The sequence below is a fragment of the Urtica dioica genome, chromosome 5 (assembly GCF_054948205.1).
Source record: "Urtica dioica subsp. dioica isolate 48M chromosome 5, U.dioica_male_clone48M_v1_H2, whole genome shotgun sequence".
Classification (NCBI taxonomy): domain Eukaryota; kingdom Viridiplantae; phylum Streptophyta; class Magnoliopsida; order Rosales; family Urticaceae; genus Urtica; species Urtica dioica.
Window position 1 is genome coordinate 27,307,798 of NC_142760.1, and position 20,669 is coordinate 27,328,466.

Consider the following 20,669-nt stretch of genomic DNA (forward strand, 5'->3'; position numbering starts at 1 on the left):
GGTTCAAAGGGACAACCTAATTGTCAAAGGCTATGTGAGGTCACTATGGGAGAAAACACCTAGTCTTATTCCTATATTAAACAGTGATACCCGTACGAGGTTAAACTTTGAGTTTTTAATGATTCTATGAAATCGGATATCTGAGATTCCGAATGAGTAATGCGGGATTACTCGTAGATAAAAGAATCACATATGTGAGAGAGAAGTGTGGCCGCTTCAAAAGAGAATTGATTGGGCTTAATTCTTTAGAAACTCTCGCAAGACCAGGCGAATGTTCAGGGCCAAAAGAACATAACCATGAGAACAGAACCTGTGTCAGGTAGATATCAGTGGGGGATATGTTTATCGTTTATACAAAACGATTAACAGTTCAAGGACATCGTGTCTATTGAGTAGTCAGTAAAGATAACAAATCTTTCTGAGGGAAGGTTCAAAGGCTCTGTCTACCTATCCTACACTGGTATTGATCGCAGAATCTATCACCTCATTGAGTCGTGTCTTTTTATTATCGTCGCACAATTTCATTCATGTGGGGGACTGTTGGAAATATTGTAATTAGTTACAATAGAATGGTTGATTTGTGGCTAAGATTTGAGTGCGGCCACTCATCGGAATTGGTTAATTCCAGCGTTTTCTTATTCCTCGTTACGACGGGTATAAGATAGAATATTTATACGCCAAAATCAATATAATATTGAATGATAAATTGATGCTCAAAGTGTGCCAACAGATACACTTAATATGTGTATTGGAAGCAATCTGATTTCAAAAAACTTTTTGACCCAAATATTATTTTTTTTAAAGTGATAAATTACTTATAATAACCGTCAAAAAATTTAATCTTGACTGTAAAAAAATTTGAAAACGTAAGTTTGGCAACTTTGCTGAAAAGTTGAAACTTTGACTACTTTGTTAATGAATAAGTTTCAAATTGGTATTTGTGGTAGCTAACTTGGTCTAGCGGTAATCTCACACACACCTCGACGGAGAGGTCATGGGTTCAAGCTCCCATGAGATGCAGAAATGCATGTCCCCTAGGATTTATTCTAAAAGTTATGTAATCTTGGCCAATAGTGTCACTTACTATGTAATTTTGGCCGATATTGCCACCTTATTTCAAATTGGTATTTTATACAATTTTTCCTAAATTATTTGGATCCGAAATTGAATATTCCGAGGCTTAAATTATTTATATCTATCCTTGATACCATCAAGCGGCTAGAACATATATAAAGAACTCTTTGAATATTTTGAGGTTTACATTGACGCAACGTAGAATCAATTATGACCCGCCAAATTCCACACCTCATCGAGGAAAAACAACAAAGCCCTTTCCCTCAACAAAAATCTCCCTCCAAACCCACTCGCAAACACTTGCATTTCCATGGCTTCTTCGTCTCTTCAGCTTCAACCGTCTCTACACAAACCATTCATATCCACAACACCTTCAAGCCTTCGTCGCAGTTCCAATTTCCGGTCCCAGCACCGGCGAAAATTCTACGGCGCTAGAGCTACGAGCTCTCCGGCTACTTCTCTACAACCTGTAATTTTATTGCTTTCCCAAACGGTCTCAAATGGAAAAAAGCTATACTTTTTTTTTTTTTTTTTTTTTGCAGGATTTTAAATCCGAGGAAATTAGGAGATCGGAGACCGCTGATGTTTTTTCTTGCGCCATATGTTACGAACCGTTGATCCGAAAAGGACCTTCGGGTCTCAATCTGTAAGTTTCTTTGGACGGAATTGTGAAGTATCGGATTTTTATTAATCAATCTCTACTGGTGATTGAAACAAGTTACGTGTACAAAACATGTAGAGAAGCGATATATAGGTCTGGATTCAAGTGCAAAATATGCAACAAGTCGTATTCAAGCAAAGACATTTATTTAGATTTGACCGTAACAGCTGGGTTGAGAGACTATAAGGAGGTCAAACCAGTTAGAACCGAGCTTTTCAGGTATTCATTTCATTTCTACTTTTGAGTTGAAAACCGATTTCATCATTACCTTTATGAGGCAAAGTTATGTTCCAGAACGGGATTTATTGCTAAAACTGCATTTTTTAGCCATGTAGATATTCATTCCGAGCCTAAGAATGGACTCGCGAATCAGTGAACTGTTGACACCTTAAGATTTGTGTCTGTGTGCTTTGTTTGATAGAAGGTTGTTGTTTGGAGTGAAGTTTGTTTTTCTTTTTCGAAACATTTGTAGCCATGTAAATGATCATTTCGAGCCTAAGAATGGGCTTTCAAATCAGCGAAAAGTTGACACGTTAAGATTTGCGCCCGTGTGCTTTGTTTGATAAAAAAAAATATTGTTTGAACTTTGAAGTAAAGTAAATTTTTTTTTCCTTTTTTGATACAATAGGAGCCCGCTTGTCTCATTCTTATACGAAAGAGGTTGGCGTCAGAGTTTTAGCCAGAGTGGCTTTCCGGGTCCCGATGAAGAGGTAACTATGCTTCATTCAGCCTTTTTAAGCCTGACTTTATGCCCTGTCTTATTATCCCGTTCATTTTAATTTATGTTTCGATACAGTTCAAAATGGCACAGGAATACTTTGAACCCGTTCAAGGCGGTCTTTTGGTAGATGTTAGCTGCGGGAGTGGCTTATTCTCCCGAAAGTTCGCGAAATCTGAGACCTATTCTGCAGTGATCTCGCTAGACTTTTCCGAAAATATGCTCCGCCAGTGTTACGACTTCATAAAGAAAGATGGCACGCTATTAAACAGGTAAAAAAATCAGTTGCTTGAATAAATCAAAAGAACTAGGAATAAAATGGTGTAAAGATGTTCTTGTGCTAACTCTATATAATGTTGCAGTAATCTTGCTCTCGTGAGAGCAGATGTTTCGAGGCTTCCCTTCTCGTCAGGTTCGGTTGACGCTGTCCACGCTGGGGCCGCATTGCATTGCTGGCCATCTCCTTCCAATGCTGTAAGTCCTATTTGTTAGGATTTGAGCCCTAAATACGACCTAACCAGAAAACAATCAAATAAATGAAGAACAAATAACCCACACGGATTTATAGGGGTTCACTCTTAATGTGAGAGATACGGCTACTTAGCCGCTGTGGACCTCAGTATAATTGACATCGGGAGTTTGTGTCAATTTTGCGTCCTAGAGTATATAGAAAGCTAGGATGTACTCAAAATAAGCCTGATATTCCCAAGGTGAGTTATTTTCATAAGGTCTTTTATCGTGTCAACGATGAATTAGGTGCCACAACTCAACACTATTTATCAATCTTTAGAAGAGCCATAAAAGGCGCGATATATTGGTGACTTTAATGGGATCCAATCTGAATTCAACTTTCACTTCAAGACAGACCATTTTATTTCTTTGGGATCCATGAACAATGCATAATAAAGTCTCAATTCTGTTATCTGTAGTGCTTTCCTACTTGTAGAGATACATGATTGTATCTGTTCTGGGTCAATAATGGCAGTCATGAGGGTTGGAATCTGATAACCGCTGTGATATTGTACTGAAGAAAATATAAAGAGAAACAATTATAGATATACTAAAAAACACCTCTAATTGATATTTTATCCTCATCCCTCTATCCAAATGTTTATGTATGGAATCTAACCTTCATGCGGAAATAGTTCAGATTTCTTATTATCCGAGTTATATGGAAGTTTTGACTTGTTTGATACCCTTAATGATTTATACAAAAGATTTTTTTTTTTTTTTTACCCCAAAGAATACAAAAGTTGAATAGGATGTACATGTACCCAACTTGAATTAACCGGGTGCCTGAAATGGCTTCTTGATAGTATAAACCATATTTATAAGCAATTAATTAACTGAACATGGAGAAACAAATGCCGATTTAGTTTTAGTTATTATGAAAATTAGCAGGACTAGCAGACAAATCAACACCAACAACAATGCCTCTTAAGCTTGTTTTCATTCGACTTTTCTGCATCAATTTTTAAACTGAACATATCCATATCTAAACTTACAATAATACTACCTACTAATTTCTTTCAGTTCGCTGAAATAACACGCATCTTACGAAGCGGCGGAGTCTTCGTCGGAACAACTTTTCTGCGATACACCCCATCTACTCCAACGCTCTTGAGGCCTTTCAGAGAGGTAATTGGCCATTGTACCATTTTTCACCACACTAGTTTTGTGATGTTTCTTCGGACTGGTTACGCACTTATTGACGTACATGAACTGGCTATGATAGAGAGAACCAAAACAGGAAATTTACGTGTTGAGAAAAGTGACTATGTGAGGTCTTCTTAGACGTGTGGCTCAAAGAAAATAGCGGAAAATCTTTCACAGGGACGTAAATTGATGTTTTGAGATTGAATATTGCAGAGAGCACTGCAGGGCTATAGCTACTTAACAGAGGAAGAGATCGAAGACTTGTGCAAATCATGTGGCCTCACAAACTACTCGAGCAAAGTTCAGAAATCTTTCATCATGTTCTCCGCTCAGAAGCCATGAGGAATAGTAGTATGTGACCACTCAGAGTTTCATTTTGTTAATAATACCTTGCCTTTGTCACCTAGGTTTCACCTTATTTGTTTATTGCAATATATTAGTACAGAAGCATTTGAAAATATGTGACAATAGTACAAAAAGCACAAAACATTAAAACTGGCATGTCCATGCTCCGTGGGCAGAGCTGCGGATGGAAAGCATAAAAGAGTATTCCTTAATCGCTAGTGTGTTTATTTTACTTTTTTTAATGGTCTGAATTACATGATAATCACGGTTAACCACTGTAAAAACTACACTAGACATTGACATGGCAACTAAGGACCAGGGGCAAACGCCCCTGAACTTCTTGAAAAATATGTCATATAATCCTAGATTAATTCATGTTTCGTGGCATGATTTTAAGTAGGACGTACTTATCATTGCATCGATAAAACCGAACTCGTATTCTTCGTCGCAAGATGTATAATATTGGTTATGTTAATTTCCTAAAGACTAGTCCATAGATCATGGAATTGAGGATAAAATTTATAATCCAAATTTCTCACGTGGGGAATGTAACTCAGCATAAGAATGTTTGCAAGTAAATCTCGCATTTCTTAGTGGTAGTAAGATGTGAAGCAAACAGGCTCTCTCTCACACACGCATAGAATGCAAATTTTGTGCCAGAATGTGAGAACCAATATGTACTACCAACATCAGTTGCAATTTTTCTTGAGAGGTTTTCTAAAAATAAAATGGAAATTTGATTATTCTCGCTGACGTTCGGCTAATAATAATAGTATTACAAAGAAGTCTGCTTAATCACAATGGAAATCGACGATTTCTTTTGAAAAACGTAGCATTACGTAAACTATGAAATCACAATTCTTATGCCAAAAAAAAAAAAAAAACAGGCATTATATGGTTTTATCCAACATGAATGAGAATGTCCGATCGATTCTTAGATTGTGAATATAGTTTGATCTTGTCTTAAAAGTTAATATAATGTCTAATTGACCCTTGAAAATACAAGCTCACAGGAGTTTACAATGACCATTTTTGCTGCTACGAGAAATATATTCATCATGAATGAACATTATTTTGCTGCGAAACTCTTGTCGCGGAAAAAATCAATCCCATAAGTTGCATGCTCTCAGCAGTTTGTAATGACTATTTACATCGCGACAAGAAATATTTCCGTCGTGACGTTAAATCATCTCGTCGCGACGGAAAAATGTTTCTCATGACTAAAACTCATTCCTTGTGCGGATGCTCATATCATCACAACGAAGTGGAACGTAATAATAGAATATTAAGGATTTTTGTATAACAAATGAAAAACATTATCATCTATAATATTATATATTTATTCGTCAATTGGTAGTAATCCCTTTGTGAATGGTAGGATACTACATGCGTCTTCATCTTCCTTGGTCGACAATGGAACAAATATCTACATAAGAATAAACATGTAAGTAAATTAAACACAAGTACTTTATTTGGTAAGTTGGAGAGATCTTATGGACTCATAGCTTAAGATTGAATCATTGGACGCATAAGCTCACAAACCTTTTGCAGGGTTTATTTTTAATGTCAATCGACTCCCCTATAGAATTTAGAATTGACACTTAAAATCTATTGTGTCATATGTTTTACTTTTCTACTCTATGCACTACTACATAAATTGGGATCAGTTGAATAACTTTCAAGTTTACTTTTATGAATATCATTAATTACAACTATCTTTTCTCTTAATCCCTAAATCTTCATGGTATCAGAGCCATCTTCAACACCTATAGCTTTGTTGATTGATTGAAGAAAGTTAATACACCAACCACGTTGTGATGAGAATCGAGGAGCTAAAGTGGATGCAAGTGATCAAGGAGCTCAAATGGATGCAAGTGGACCTGATATGACTAGAAGAAAACTTTTAAGTGGTTCATTAAGTTTGCCTAGTGGGCCTCTCACAAGTTTTAAGGTCAAACAATTCAAAGAGCCTCTAAATGGGCTGATTCAACAAGTTAGCTCATTTGGGCCCAAAGTTGAAGCAAATCTAAAGCAACAGAGCCTAATTAAAATGATTATGGTTCTACAAGAGTAATCAGAATGCCTAGGCCGTTTTTAGGCATTGGATCCACATTTTTTACAATAAATAACGATGTTCACTCTTTTGGGAGTTACTTTTGTAACCACTCAGAATAGTTGGACGAATTTAGGGTGTTTATACGCATTTAGTGTGTTGTTTTGTGTGTTTTTATGTCAAAAACTTTCAATTTCAAAGTTATAAGGGCTGAGAGTTATTTGCATTTAGATTTAAGCTTTTATTACTAGTGTCTTAAATGTTGTTTTTAGAGCTGTTGGAGCAAAACGTTTTTGGCTGATTGTAAAGTCTCTCCATGGCTATAAATAAGTTTTTAGGTGAATGTAATCAGGATATACAATCTCCTTTGAATGAAATATATGTGAGTTTGTGTCTTTCTTGTTCTTGAAAAGACTTTTTGAACTTATCAAGTTTTCTTGTGGCGTTCAGCAACTTGACTTATCATCTTGATTCTTAAGTGTTCATCTTCAGTATCTTGGTGTGGCGTCATATATATTGTAGGCTTGGTTCTTATCTCTCTAGATATTGGGTCAAGTCTCAACATTCTAGTCCTTTGCAAAGCTTGGGGTCTTTTTCCAATCATTGTTATTAGGTCTGATCACATTTCTTAGTAAGGATCATATCATTTGGTATCAGAGCTTGGGTTCTAAGGAAAAGTTTGTCTATCCTTGATTTTAATTTCGTTTGTTTCATTTAAAGTAAGAAAAAAAAACACAAAAAAGTAAGTTTTCTTCCATTTTTTTTCGTACCACTTTCAGTTTTCTTTGTTTGTGTATTCTTATTATATAAAAAAAGGCAAAAAAAAAAGGGCAAAAACAAAAAAACAAAAAAAAGCCAAATGAAGAAAGAATTCAATCTATCTTTGTAGTATTTTTGTTTTGTTTTATGGTCTTATTCTAGAATTGGTAATTGACCATTTTAGTTTATGTAGTTTTGGTTGTTTATCTCATATCTTATCCTTTGCTTTTGAGTCTCGTGGTTTGTTGAGTTGTTTCACGCATTGAATTGCTACTCGAAACACTTTTTTTTACTTAGTCTGATTAAGAACAAAAGAAAACACTGGAGTGGAAAAAAGGCAAGAGTGTGATATTATTTGAGGGTAAAAGCCATTTTATTCTAAACACGAGTGTTGAGCGGATACATTATTGAGAGAAACACGTGAGCGAGTGTTTGTGAGGTCCTCTAACGGTTACGTTTTTTTTGTAATAAAAAATATATATTCAAATGTCAGGAGACGAATCTGATCGCAGGAGATACGTACAACCACCACTTAATCGAAATCTTCAAATGGAGGCATTCGTGGCGTTGAAGACGGAGAAGTTTGAGCAACTAAACGCGAGGATTGATGGAATAGAAGGGATGGTAACGGGACATCCACCAAATGTTCCCAATAGACGAGCAAGAAGAGCTGAAGAAGAGGGTGATGTATCGGAAGGTGTTGAAGACGAGGCTGGTAAAGATGGTGTAGAAGAGCGTCAACACAACCGGGGCAGGTTTGGGCATTGTAATGGGAATAAAGAAGCTAGGATTGGAAGGCCTGGAAGGGATGATGATTTGGGGAGTATAAAGGTGACAATATCATCTTTTCATGGGAGAAATGAACCTGAAGTCTATTTGGAGTAGGAGCAAAAGATAGAGCTGGTGTTCGAGTGTCATAACTACTCGGAGATGAAGAAGGTGAAGCTCGCAGCGATTGAGTTCACTGATTATGCTATAATATGGTTCGATCAGTTGTTGAAAGAAAGGAAGAGAAATGGAGAGCGTATGGTGGAGACATGGGAGGAGATGAAAGCCATCATGAGGAGGCGATTCATTCCAAGTTATTACCATCGGGTGTTGTACAACAAATTGCAGCATCTAACTCAAGGAATGAAGAGTGTAGATGAGTATTTCAAGGAGATGGAGGTGGCAATGATAAGAGCAAACATGGTGGAGGACTGAGAAGCAATGATGGCCAGATTCTTGCATGGGCTAAATCGTGAGATAGCGGATGTCGTGGAGATGCAACATCACGTAGAGTTGACCGATATGGTACACCAAGCCGTCAAAGCGGAGCAGCAACTAAAGCGAAGGAACATGGCTAGGAGAGGACCGAGTATGTCTTCAACAAATTCGTGGAGGGCCGCCCCTAGACGAGAAGAATTTCAAGCAAACAAGCCTAAATTTGACTCTTCGAAGAACGTCAAACAACCACCAGAGGCTACTCAAGGTAACAAAGAGGTTAATTCTACTAAAACACGTGATATAAAGTGTTTCAAATGTATAGGATCAGGACGTATAGCCAGCGGGTGCCCTAACAAGAGGGTTATGGTGATAAACGCACAAGGTTAGCTTGAGTCGGAGGATGAGGAAGATGAAGTAGATGAGGACATGCCATCGCTTGAGGATTGCAGCGATGGTGAATACCCAGCCGATGGAGAACTATTAGTCGCAATGAGAGCTCTTAGTGCACAAGTGAAGAAAGAAGAAAATAATCAGCGCGAGAATTTGTTTCATACTCGATGCTTCGTGAATCGGAAGATGTGTAGTGTGATTATTGACGGAGGAAGTTGCACGAATGTCGCGAGCATTGATCTTGTCAAGAAATTGGCGCTGCCTACCTTGAATCATCCACGACCCTACCGTCTGCAATGGCTTAATGATAGTGTAAAATCAAGGTGACAAAACAAGTTATTGTGGCATTTTCGATTGGCAAGTATGAAGATCAGGTGCTTTGTGATGTGGTACCGATGGAAGCTTGTCACATGCTTTTGGTGAGGCCATGTAAATTTGATAGGAGGGTCTCACATAATGGTTTCACCAATCGGTACTCTTTTACTCTTAAAGAGCAACCTATTACACTTGTACCATTAAGTCCCAATAAAGTTCTTGCTGATCAATTGAAATTACAAACAAAAAGAGAAAAAGATAAAGAAAAAGAAAAAGAAAGAGAAAGAGAAAAAGAAAAAGAAAAAAAAAGAGAAAAAGATGAAGAAAAGGAATTTGAAATGAAAGAGAGAAACATGAGTGAAAAAGTTAGTCTCATGGCAAAAAAAAAGTGAGATCAAAAGAGCATTATTCACCCATCAGCCCCTTATAGTACTCATGTACACAGAGGCCTTTTTATGTACTAATGATCTTGCCGGATCTTTTCCGAGCAATGTTGTCTCTTTTGCATGAATTTGTAGATGTGTTTCCGGAAGAGGTACCTCCTGGTTTACCTCATATTCGAGGGATCAAACATCAAATCGACTTTGTCCCTGGCTCCACAATCTCAAATCGACCAGCCTATAGAAGCAATCCGGAGGAGACTAAGGAACTTGAGCGGCAAGTCAACGAGCTAATGGAGAAGGGACATGTGAGAGAAAGCACGAGTCTGTGTGCTGTTCCGGTGATTCTAGTGCCGAAGAAGGATGGGACATGGAGAATGTGTGTTGATTGTCGAGCCAACAACAACATCACGGTAAAGTATCGACACCCTATTCCTCATTTAGATGATATGTTAGATGAATTGCATGGATCGTGTGTGTTTTCTAATGTTGATCTTAAGAGAGGATATCATCATATTAGAATGAAAGAATGAGATGAGTGGAAAACTGCATTTAAGATAAAATATGGATTATATGAATAGTTAGTTATGCCTTTTGGATTAACCAATGCCCCGAGTAAATTCATGAGACTTATGAACCATGTTTTACGTGCTTTCCTTGGACATTTTGTTGTTGTCTACTTTGATGATATTCTGATTTATAGCAAAAACCTTGAGGATCATGTTGCACATCTAAAATTGGTTTTAGAATTTTTGAGGAAAGAAAGCTTATCTGGAAGTCTTAAGAAATGTACATTTTAAAGGATAAGCTTTTGTTTCTTGGTTTTTTTGTAAGTGCTAAAGGGATTGAAGTTGATGAGGAAAAGGTGAAGGCAATTCAAGATTGGCCAACGCCTACTTAAGTAAGTCAGGTAAGAAGTTTTCATGGTTTGGCTAGTTTTTATAGATGATTTGTTCGAGACTTTAGTAGCCTTGCAGCGCCATTAACTGAAGTCATCAAGAAGAACGTCCCATTTAAATGGGGAGCTGAGCAAGAAAAGGCATTCAAACTGATCATGAAAAAATTAACTAATGTTTCTTTGCTTATTTTGCCTAACTTCACTAAAACGTTTAAAATTGAGTGTGATGCTTCAGGTTTAAGAATTGGTGGAGTTTTGGTGCAAGAAGGAAGACCAGTTGCGTATTTTAGTGAAAAGTTGAGTGGGGCAGCCCTAAACTATCCTACTTATGATAAGGAATTATATACATTGGTGATGACTTTGGAAAATTGGCAACACTCTCTTTGGGCTAATGAATTTGTGATACATACAGATCATGAGTCGTTGAAACATTTGAAGGGCCAGCACAAATTGAATAGACGACATGCCAAATGGGTGGAGTTCATTGAAACATTTCCATATGTGATCAAATATAAGGCAAGTCGAATGTTGTGGCAGATGCATTATCTCGCATGTATGTTCTACTCTCTACTCTGGATTTTAAGTTGCTTGGATTTGAGTACATTAAGGAATTGTATGCTTCTGATTCTGATTTTAGGGAAGCTTTTGTTTGTTGTAGTTGTTGTCAATGGTGCCCACAAGAAGAGTTGTAGTGTCTATTTATGTACATTTGATGTAATATAGTCTCACAAAGACTCTTGCCTGTAAATGCTAAATCATTAATAAAAGTTGAAACGTTCATTCATTCTTCCTTGTCTGTTTGAAGCTTTATGGTAATCTATAGTCTTTAGTCCTTAAACAAACCTAACAACGTATGAAGAGACAAATGTAGATTTGCATGAACAAACCCTTCATGGTTTGCTTAAAACTGCATATTCACAATCTAAGAATCAAATGACTATTGATCTCAGTACGATTGTTAGGAGAATCTATGATGTCTGGTTATGGGAAATTGAGAGTTGGAGACTCTATAGTTCTTCTAGGTATTTTATTAAGGTACTGAATTGACCAGTGCACTTCTAGAGACAGAATAAGAAGAAACCATTTAACATCTTATGTCTCGAAGTCACTACGTATGAATTGCATCATGCTTACCTCAATCCTGAAATGAGACGTGTCATTTCATAGCTTACGTATTCTCATTTGAGAAAGTCAGAGTTCGGATTCACTATGTGATTCTGAACAGGACCTATTGGTGAAATACTAAGTTATGAAGATGTCATGAGTAACTTTGTGAAGATCTCAATGATATGGAATTCATGGACAAGATTGCTGAAATGCAAAGTATATCACCTCATGCTTTCTTACTTGGAATGTGAATAAATGAACTGGCCAATGTCCAAATTGAGTCGTGACTCTTTTGGATGAATCAATGTGACTTGTTAGCTCCTCGTCAATACATTGTTTCCAACTTATTCACAAGCGACAAAGGAGTTGAGGAAATAACAGCTAGAAGGGTAAAATGATAATTTTGTAAATCCCGACTAGGTGATGATATTCATGAAGAGTAAACATAGATAATATTCAGTGGATCCACTCATCACGATTAATTTGAATTCTTGAGTAGAAAATAAATTCATTTGAACTAAGAGATTCTCAGTGTCAACTCTTTAGTGGAGCCAGTTGACATTAAGCTAAACTTGGAAAAGGTTTGTGAACTTTTGATTCCATGTGTGTTAGCTCAAGCTTTGTTCATTTGGATCCATGAGGTCACTATCACAAGTCATATCGAGTAGGATTTGTTAAACTAGAAGCTAAGTCAAAACAAGAACGAGACAAGTGTTACGAAAATTGTGTAAAGGGTATTTTTGTCTTTTTGGACATAGGATGAAATGAATGTCAATAAATTTTTTGACATTGTCATATGATGACAAATAAACCACTCGACCATAACTTGTTATTTGGGCCTTGAGGATTAATTTCATTTCATGGAATTTTACTTGTAAATTCTTAATGGGCTTTTCTTATGTTGTCATGAACAAATGAAGAAAAATCTAGAAGACACTTCTAGAAGATGTTGCACGCCCAAACCCAAGAGAAAGAGAGTTTATTTTGTGCATTGATGTATGAAGATACTGGCCGAAGGAAAAAGACGAAACAAATTTCCTCTATAAGGAAATCCATTTGGGCGGCCAAGGCTAAGGGAGAAGCAAAAGAGGAAACAAATCCAAGGCCTTCTAGAAGGACTTGGCCGTGTGACTTAAAGGGAAGGAGAGAAAAATTTGCTCATGAATATGTGATATTCTATAGAAGAGGAAACTACCTTGTTGAAGGTAATTCATCTCCTATAAATAGAGCCCTCATTCCTCTCATTTTATTCATCCCACATAAGTTAGAGATTTAGAGCTTCTCTCTCTAGACATTGTGGCCGCCCCTCTCCCTCTCTCTCTGTAGTTCTTTTCGTTTTTGTTTTGGCACCTAGGTCCACATTTGACCTAGTGTTTTAGCTCTTCCACTCTTAGACTTGTTCTTGAGTCGTTGTGTTTAAAAGTGCCCACACACTAATTCCTTCTTTTCTCGAGTGATTCATATGATAGAAACTTTCGTAGTTACTCGAGTTCCCGAAGAACGAGGAAAGACGAGCTGCGTGGGGAGACGAACGTTTCAACCTTCCTAAGGCTTTTCAACGTTCAAGCTTCACAAAGGTTAGTAAATGAGTATTGCTTTTAGATAGTTTTAAATATAAACATGTGCTTGCTGTTTGTCTAGGTTAGTAAAATTGTTTTACTTGTTTAAAAGAAAATTTTTGTTTTCCGCCGCTTGCTCGAAGCGTCAAATCTTTTCTTAACCCTAGATCAATTCCAACAAATGATATCAGAGCTATGGTTAAAGATATGCATGTACATGTGATTAAAACTATGAGCTTGAAAATCGTTTTCGAAGGATTACTCATTTTTTGACAAATTAGAATTATTATCTTAGATTTTTTTTTAATTTATTGCTCTTGCGTTTAAATTAAAAATCATGTTGATTTTCTATGAATTTGGGATGTTATTAAAACACTTAGAATCAGTTCTAAAAGTTTTTAATTTTTTATAATGAAAAACGTGTTTTTAAAGTTTGAGAAATTTCGGATAATTTTGTGACTAGTTATATTGTCCTGCTAGTTTCATTTATTTACTCGATTCGTTTTGTGTTTGTTGTTACTTACTTTTATACCATGTTATTACCATGTTAATAAAACACATATAAAATCTTTAACAACTCTCTAAAAACGTTCCGTTACACTCGATTCTTTTTCGCACTCAAGTCTGAAATTTAATTGTTTCTAGATTTCTTCGAGCTCGAGAAAAACCCACAGTAAAAGTGGCATAACTCTCTGCTAAGAATTCAAAATTTAATGATTCTTGCATCAAATTAAAGGTCTATTTTTCCTCTTTCCAATGCAGGCTTTAGGTCAAAAGGACATCAGAGTCGCCAGTTATGGTGATTTTACTCCGATGTGCGCGGCTGTTCCGAAAGTCCACTTTTTTAGAATTCCGGATTTTCTACCCCACTCCATGAGTTATAGAGCTCTAATGAGAAAATTTCCTTGAGCAAAATTATTTTTTTTATAAGATAATAAACATAATGTGAAAGATTAAAATGTTTCGATTTTTGAAAATTTAATTGAATTTTTTTTTCAAAACTAGTTTTAATTTTGAAAAACCATTTTCACTTTCAAACTTGAAAATATTTTGTCATCCGAATCAAATAAGTTTTCAAAATATTTTCAAAACTATATCTATATCACATATGTTCAAACTCTACACGCTCTTGAAAATTTGAGTGGGAGGTCTCCTCGAAGACGAGCCAAAAAAATAAAAGATGTGTAATCTCAAACTTTCAAGTGTTCGAGTGAGTTGAAGTTCACACTTCTCTCATGCACTTTCCTGAATAGAAAATAGGAAAATGTCTGAGTATGTACCTTGTGCCTTTGTGCACTAACACTGCTCTTCCTTGAACATGAAGATCTAGGATTCCTTTCTAGAAGTCCACTCTATCGCTCTATAACTAGGAAATTTGTTTCCAAACTTATAAGAGACGATGTGCCAACTCTAAAAACTAAGTGGGAGGGTTATACTTGTTGTTTGTAATTGACGATTCCCAACTCTAATGAAAGAATAAATTAAACATTCGACTAAGAGTCATTCTTGTGGTCCTTTCTTCAATGAGAGTACTCTATGACGTTTTTGCTTCGATCATTACTCAATGAGCTACGTTTGAGAGTGAGACAATGAAGACAAGGCCTCCTCTTGGGGGATTGTCTTTTCAAAGTTGACCTTTTGGACTAAGTGGTTGGTTGCAGACTTAGACTCAATTCCTAGTAATCATCTCTTAAGGTTCTGCGAAAGGATGTGAGTGATCAAACCAATTTAAAAGGTGGCTAGTCAAAATTGGTGTATTGACATTTTGGCTAAGCATTAATGATGTGTCATTTACTTATAAAAGGAGATTTTTTGTGGCCTTCTCTTGAGGGAGTAGATTATCATTTCGTTTATAACACCTTTGGATTTTTCTAATCTTGTTCATCCTAAAAATCTTAAAAACTTAAATCCTAAACCAAAGACTAATCATAAACTTGTTTCAACTCTTATTGGAAAAATGTCTCTCAACCCTCTCTCAACCATTTTTTCCTTGAATAAACTCAAAGGCGATAATTACGTCGACTGGAAACGTAACCTCGACATAGTCCTTACCGTCGTCAAGCACAAATGGGTACTCACCTCCGCTGTTTTCAAACGAATGATGATTCAACACAAGAGGAAAAGACGCCCTGGCGGCCTGGCTCCAATCCGATGAGATTGCGAGGTGCTATATTTTGGCATCTATGAATAATGTGTTGCAACAACAACATCGTGACATCGAGACTGCCACCGACATGCTCTACAAACTCCATGAGATGTTTAGAGGGCAAGGACGTCAAGCTAGGCAACAAGCGATCCGACAGTTTATGAACTATCACATGAAGGCTGGAACTCCCGTTAGAGATCATATGATGCTGATCATTAGTCATCTAAACGAAATGGAGATCCTTGGATCTGAGATTGATAGGGAGACTAAAATAGATATGATCTTAGAAACTCTCCCCGAATCTTTTGATACCTTCAAGCTGAACTACTCCATGCACAAGCTAGAGTACACTGTTACCGAGCTTATGAAGGAGCTTCACACTGCTGAGGGACTCACTAAGAAAAAAAGGACTCAAGGAGAGGTACATGCTACTGCCTCCACCTCTGGATCTAAGAAGAGACCTCGCAAGGCCGAGAAGAAGAACCAACCTAAGGTTCAAAAGAAGAAGAAGACACCAAAGGTTCTGAAGGTGGACAAGTCTAACGACAAGTGCCACCACTGCAATGAGCCTGGTCACTGGCGTAGGAACTGTCCTGCCTACCTCAAAATAAAGGAAAAAGGTATCGTACTTATTACCGAAGCTTGCTCAGTAGCTGATAATGTAACATCATGGATTATTGACTCCGCTGCTACTAACCATATTTGCTGCTCCTTGACTGGTTTTAGGAAAAGCAAAAGTTAAGATGAAGGCGACTTCTGCTTCTAATGGGGTGATGGGAGCTTAGTGTCTGTGAGGGCTGTAGGATCCGTGACGCTGTCTTTTGAAGACCGTACTTTAAATTTGAATAATGTTTATTATGTTCCTTCCTTTGGGAAAAACTTAATATCTGTTGCTCGTCTTTTAGAGCAAGATTATTGCTTAAAGTTTATAAAGAATGGAATTCGTATTTCTTTTTCGAATTCTTTTGTCACTGATGCATGTATGAAGAATGCTCTTTTCTACATCTATCCCACTCAACCTTCTTTATTAGACACTGAAATAGATAATGATATAGTTAGGGAGCCAAAGATGATCAAACTTTCTGAATCCTCCGATCTAATAAAATCAACATATCTCTGGCACTTAAGACTTGGTCATATCAGTCTAGACAGGATTAAGAGACTTGTGAGGGACGGTCCACTCCAAGCCTCTGCAATAGGTTCACTACCTACTTGTGAATCTTGCATAGAATGAAAAATGACCAAGCGACCTTTCTCTGCTAAGGGTCGAAGAGCCACTGAGTTGCTGGAACTTGTACATTCTGATGTATGTGGTCCGCTTAGTACACAGGCACGGGGAGGATACGAATACTTTGTTACCTTCACCGATGATTACTCAAGATACAGGTTTGTCTATTTTCTCAAACACAAATACGACACCTTTAATGTATTTAAGGTCTATAGGGCTTTAGTGGAAAAGCAAACTGGCAAATAGATCAAAACCCTTCGATCTGATTGAGGTGGTGAGTATATGTCTGGAGAGTTCGATGACTTTCTTAAAAAAGAAGGTATCGCTTCTCAGCTTACCGCACCTGGCACACCTCAACAAAACGGGGTGTCAGGGATAAGGAACCGAACTCTAATGGAGATGGTTAGATCAATGATGACTTACTCATCACTCCCTTTTTCCTTTTGGGGATATGCCCTCGAAATAGCCGCTTAAATTCTGAACCAAGCACCGTTTAAAACGGTTCCTGGTACTCCTTATGAACGATGGACTGGTCGTAAAGTAAATCTTGGCCGCAACAAAATTTGGGGTTGCACTGTACACGTGCTGAGACAATAGACTAGCAAGTTGGCTAGTGGGTCAGAATTGTGTCTGTTCGTTGGATATCCAAAGGAAACCAAAGGTTTCACATTATATAGTCCCGAGGATGATAAGACTTTCGTTAGCACGAATGCTCAAGGAGGACTTTATGAAAGATGTAAAACCTAGAAGTAAAATTGTGCTTGAAGAAAAGTTGGGTGAGGAAGCTTCTACCTCATCTGTAAGAACTGTTCTTACCCCAACTGAAACACAACCTAACTCATCAGAATCTCATCAAGTAGTACTTCGACGTAGTGGGAGGGCTACTCAAAAGCCTGATAGGTACATGTCTTATGGAGATACTCTCGTAGCTGTCTCTGACATGGATGATCCTGTTACCTATAGCCAAGCAATGGCTTGTTCTGAATCAAACCTTTGGCTTGACGCCATGAAAATTGATATGCACTCGATGTATGTCAACAAAGTCTGGAAACTTGTAGACCTTCCTGAAGGGATTAAACACGTAGGGTTTAAGTGGATATACAAGAAGAAAAGAGGTCCGGATGGGAACGTCGAGACGTTCAAAGCACGACTAGTGGCTAAGGGTTATACCCAAAAAGAAGGGATTGACTATGAAGAAACCTTCTCGCCAGTCGCGATGCTTAAATCCATCCGCATACTTCTATCCATAGCTGCAGCTCTCGATTATGAGATCTGGCAAATGGATGTCAAGACTGCCTTCCTGAATGGCAATCTTGACGAGCGCATTTATATGGCTTAACCAGACGGTTTCATGGAAGAAGGTCAAGAGACCAAGATTTGTGAGTTGCTTAAGTCCATTTATGGATTAAAGCAAGCATCTAGGTCATGGAATATTAGATTCGATGAAAATGTGAAGAGCTTCGGCTTTGAGCAGTCAATAGATGAGCCATGTGTTTACTAGTTAATACACGAAGGCAGAGTTATGTTTTTGGTACTGTATGTCGATGATATATTACTCATAGATAATGATGTGGGTAAGTTATCTGAGGTTAAGGCATGGCTAGCAAAGCAATTCGATATGAAGGATCTAGGATAAGCCGAGTACATTTTGGGGATCCAAATCTTTCAGAAGAACTGGACTATGTCGCTCTCTCAAGCATCTTATATTGATAAGGTGATGGATCGATTCTCGATGCAAGACTCCAAGAAGGGCCAAACATCCTTTAGGCATGGAGTCTCACTCTCTAAGGACCAGTCTCCCAAGACTGCATAAGAGATTGAAGACATGAGAAAAATTCCTTTTGCCTCAGTCGTAGGAAGTCTCATGCATGCTATGCTTTGCACTAGACCATAAAACTACTTCGCAGTTGACGTAGTTAGCCGTTTTCAATCCAACCCTGGACCCGAGCACTGGATTGTTGTTAAGCATGTTCTTAAGTATCCTCGAAGAACTAGGAACTTGATGCATACATATTTAGGTATTGACCTGACTATGACGAGATATACCGACTCCAATTTTCAAGCGGATAAGGATTCCAGGAAATCCACTTCGGGATCTGTGTTCATCATTAATGGTGGAGCTGTTGTGTGGAGGAGTATTAAGCAATCTTGCATTGCTGACTTCACAATGGAAGCATAATATGTGGCTGGTTGTGAAGCATCCAAGGAAGTTGTATGGCTTAAAAAAAATCCTTAAGTATTTGGAGGTCGTTCCAAATGTCGACGAGCCCATGACCCTTTATTGTGATAATAGTGGGGCTGTCGCTAACTCAAAGGAACTTCGAAGCCATAAGCGCTCTAAACATATTGTGAGGAAATACCATTTGATTCGAAAGATCGTGCAGCGCAGAGACGTGGAGGTTAAGAAGATCTCAACGGTGGACAACCTGGCAGATTCATTCACCAAGGCCCTATCGAACAAGGTCTTCGAAACAAGCATCAGGATGGATTAGACATGAAGGACTACTCACATCTTGGGAGTTTGTTGTTAATGGTGCCCACATGAAGAGTAGTAGTGTCTATTTATGTACATTTGATGTAATATAGTCTCACGAAGACTCTTGCCTGTAAATGCTAAATCAATTACAGGACCTTGAGTCTTGTGATATTGAATATAAGAGTAGTAGTGTCACAAGTCATATCGAGTTGGATTAGTTAATGTTTATGATATATCATATTTTGATGTAGGTGATGATTTGAGGACAAATCGCTTTCAAGAGGGGGAGAATGATGAGAATCGAGGAGCTAAAGTGGATGCAAGTGATCAAGGAGCTCAAATGGATGCAAGTGGAACTGATATGACTAGAAGAAAACTTTTAAGTGGTCCATTAAGTTTGCCTAGTAGGCATCTCATAAGGTTTAAGGCCAAACAACTCAAAGAGCCTCTAAATGGGCTGATTCAACAAGTTAGCTCTGTAGGTCCCAAAGTTGAAGCAAATCTAAAGCAAGACATTTATTAAGGTTCTAAAAGAGTAATTAGAATGCCCAGGTCATTTTTAGGCATTGGATCCACATTTTTAACAATAAATAAGGTTGCTTACTCTTTTGGGAGTCATTTTTGTAATTGGACGAATTTGGGGGTTTATACCCATTTAGTATGTTGTTTTGTGTGTTTTTATGTAAAAAAAAATTCAGTTTCAAAGTTATAAGGACTGAGAGTTATTTGCATTTAGATTTCAGCTTTTATTACTAGTGTCTTAGATGTTGTTTTTAGAGCTGTTGGAGCAAAACGTTTTTGGCTAATTGTAAAGCCTCTCCATGGATATAAATAAGTGTTTAGGTGAATGTAATCAGGATATACAATGCCCTTAGAATGAAATATATGTGAGTTTGTGTCTTTCTTGTTCTTGAAAAGACTTTTTGAACTTATCAAGTTTTCTTGTGGCGTTCAACAACTTGACTTATCATCTTGATTCTTAAGTGTTCATCTTTAGTATCTTGGTGTGGTGTCATATATTTTGTAGGCTTGGTTCTTATCTCTCTAGATATTGGGTAAAGTCTTAACATTCTAGTCCTTTGCAGATCTTGTGGTCTTTTTCCAATCATTGTTATTGGGTCTTATCACATTTGTTGATAAGGATCATATCACGCTGTGTGCGGATCGAACTACATCTTTTTCTTGATTTGTGGATGTCGTAATTGGTTGGGTGATTTTTCTGTCATTCGTTTTTGTGTGTTTGGATGCATTGGTGATTGCGTTTTTTAATTTCGAGTTTGGGGTTTCTCTCTATTTATTTGGATTTCGTTTTTGGAGTGTTTAGATTGGTGTTTTTTGATATGGCAGGTAGGAGAGGTGATTCCCGTCAAGCGATTGGTGTTAACTGGATGACAAAAGTTACTCAAGAGTTATGTTATGAGGAATTTTTTGCGTAAAAAATTGATTTGGAGTTACTATTAGGAATTCTTGCCCACGAGAGATAATGAAAAATCATAAATGTTTACTAAATAGAATAATGGTTTACTTTATTAGCATCATATGATTAGTGGGTTGAGTTCTGAATATCATAATCAATAGCAACTATCATCCGTAGCCTCCGTATTAAACTTAATCAAGTGCTGGGCACCTAACTTCGGGTGGTGAGCTAAAACATGGTCGATGACTGATACATGCCTGGATAGTTGTATCTAAAGTCAT

The 20,669-nt window shown here is 37.4% G+C and overlaps 1 protein-coding gene and 1 pseudogene across 1 annotated transcript; both read left to right on the forward strand.

The window, feature by feature from the left end:
- The first annotated feature begins 1,179 nt into the window (after positions 1–1,179).
- LOC149397699 (S-adenosyl-L-methionine-dependent methyltransferases superfamily protein) lies at positions 1,180–4,666 on the forward strand. The gene is made up of 8 exons (XM_089616052.1): positions 1,180–1,543; positions 1,617–1,720; positions 1,814–1,954; positions 2,364–2,445; positions 2,532–2,725; positions 2,816–2,927; positions 3,987–4,091; positions 4,323–4,666. Exons 1-8 carry the CDS (start codon positions 1,385–1,387, stop codon positions 4,449–4,451), a joined length of 1,026 nt encoding a protein of 341 aa, XP_089472178.1. The 5' UTR covers positions 1,180–1,384; the 3' UTR covers positions 4,452–4,666.
- Positions 4,667–8,478: 3,812 nt separating this feature from the next.
- LOC149397700 (uncharacterized) lies at positions 8,479–20,363 on the forward strand (annotated as a pseudogene).
- The last annotated feature ends 306 nt before the right edge of the window (positions 20,364–20,669 follow it).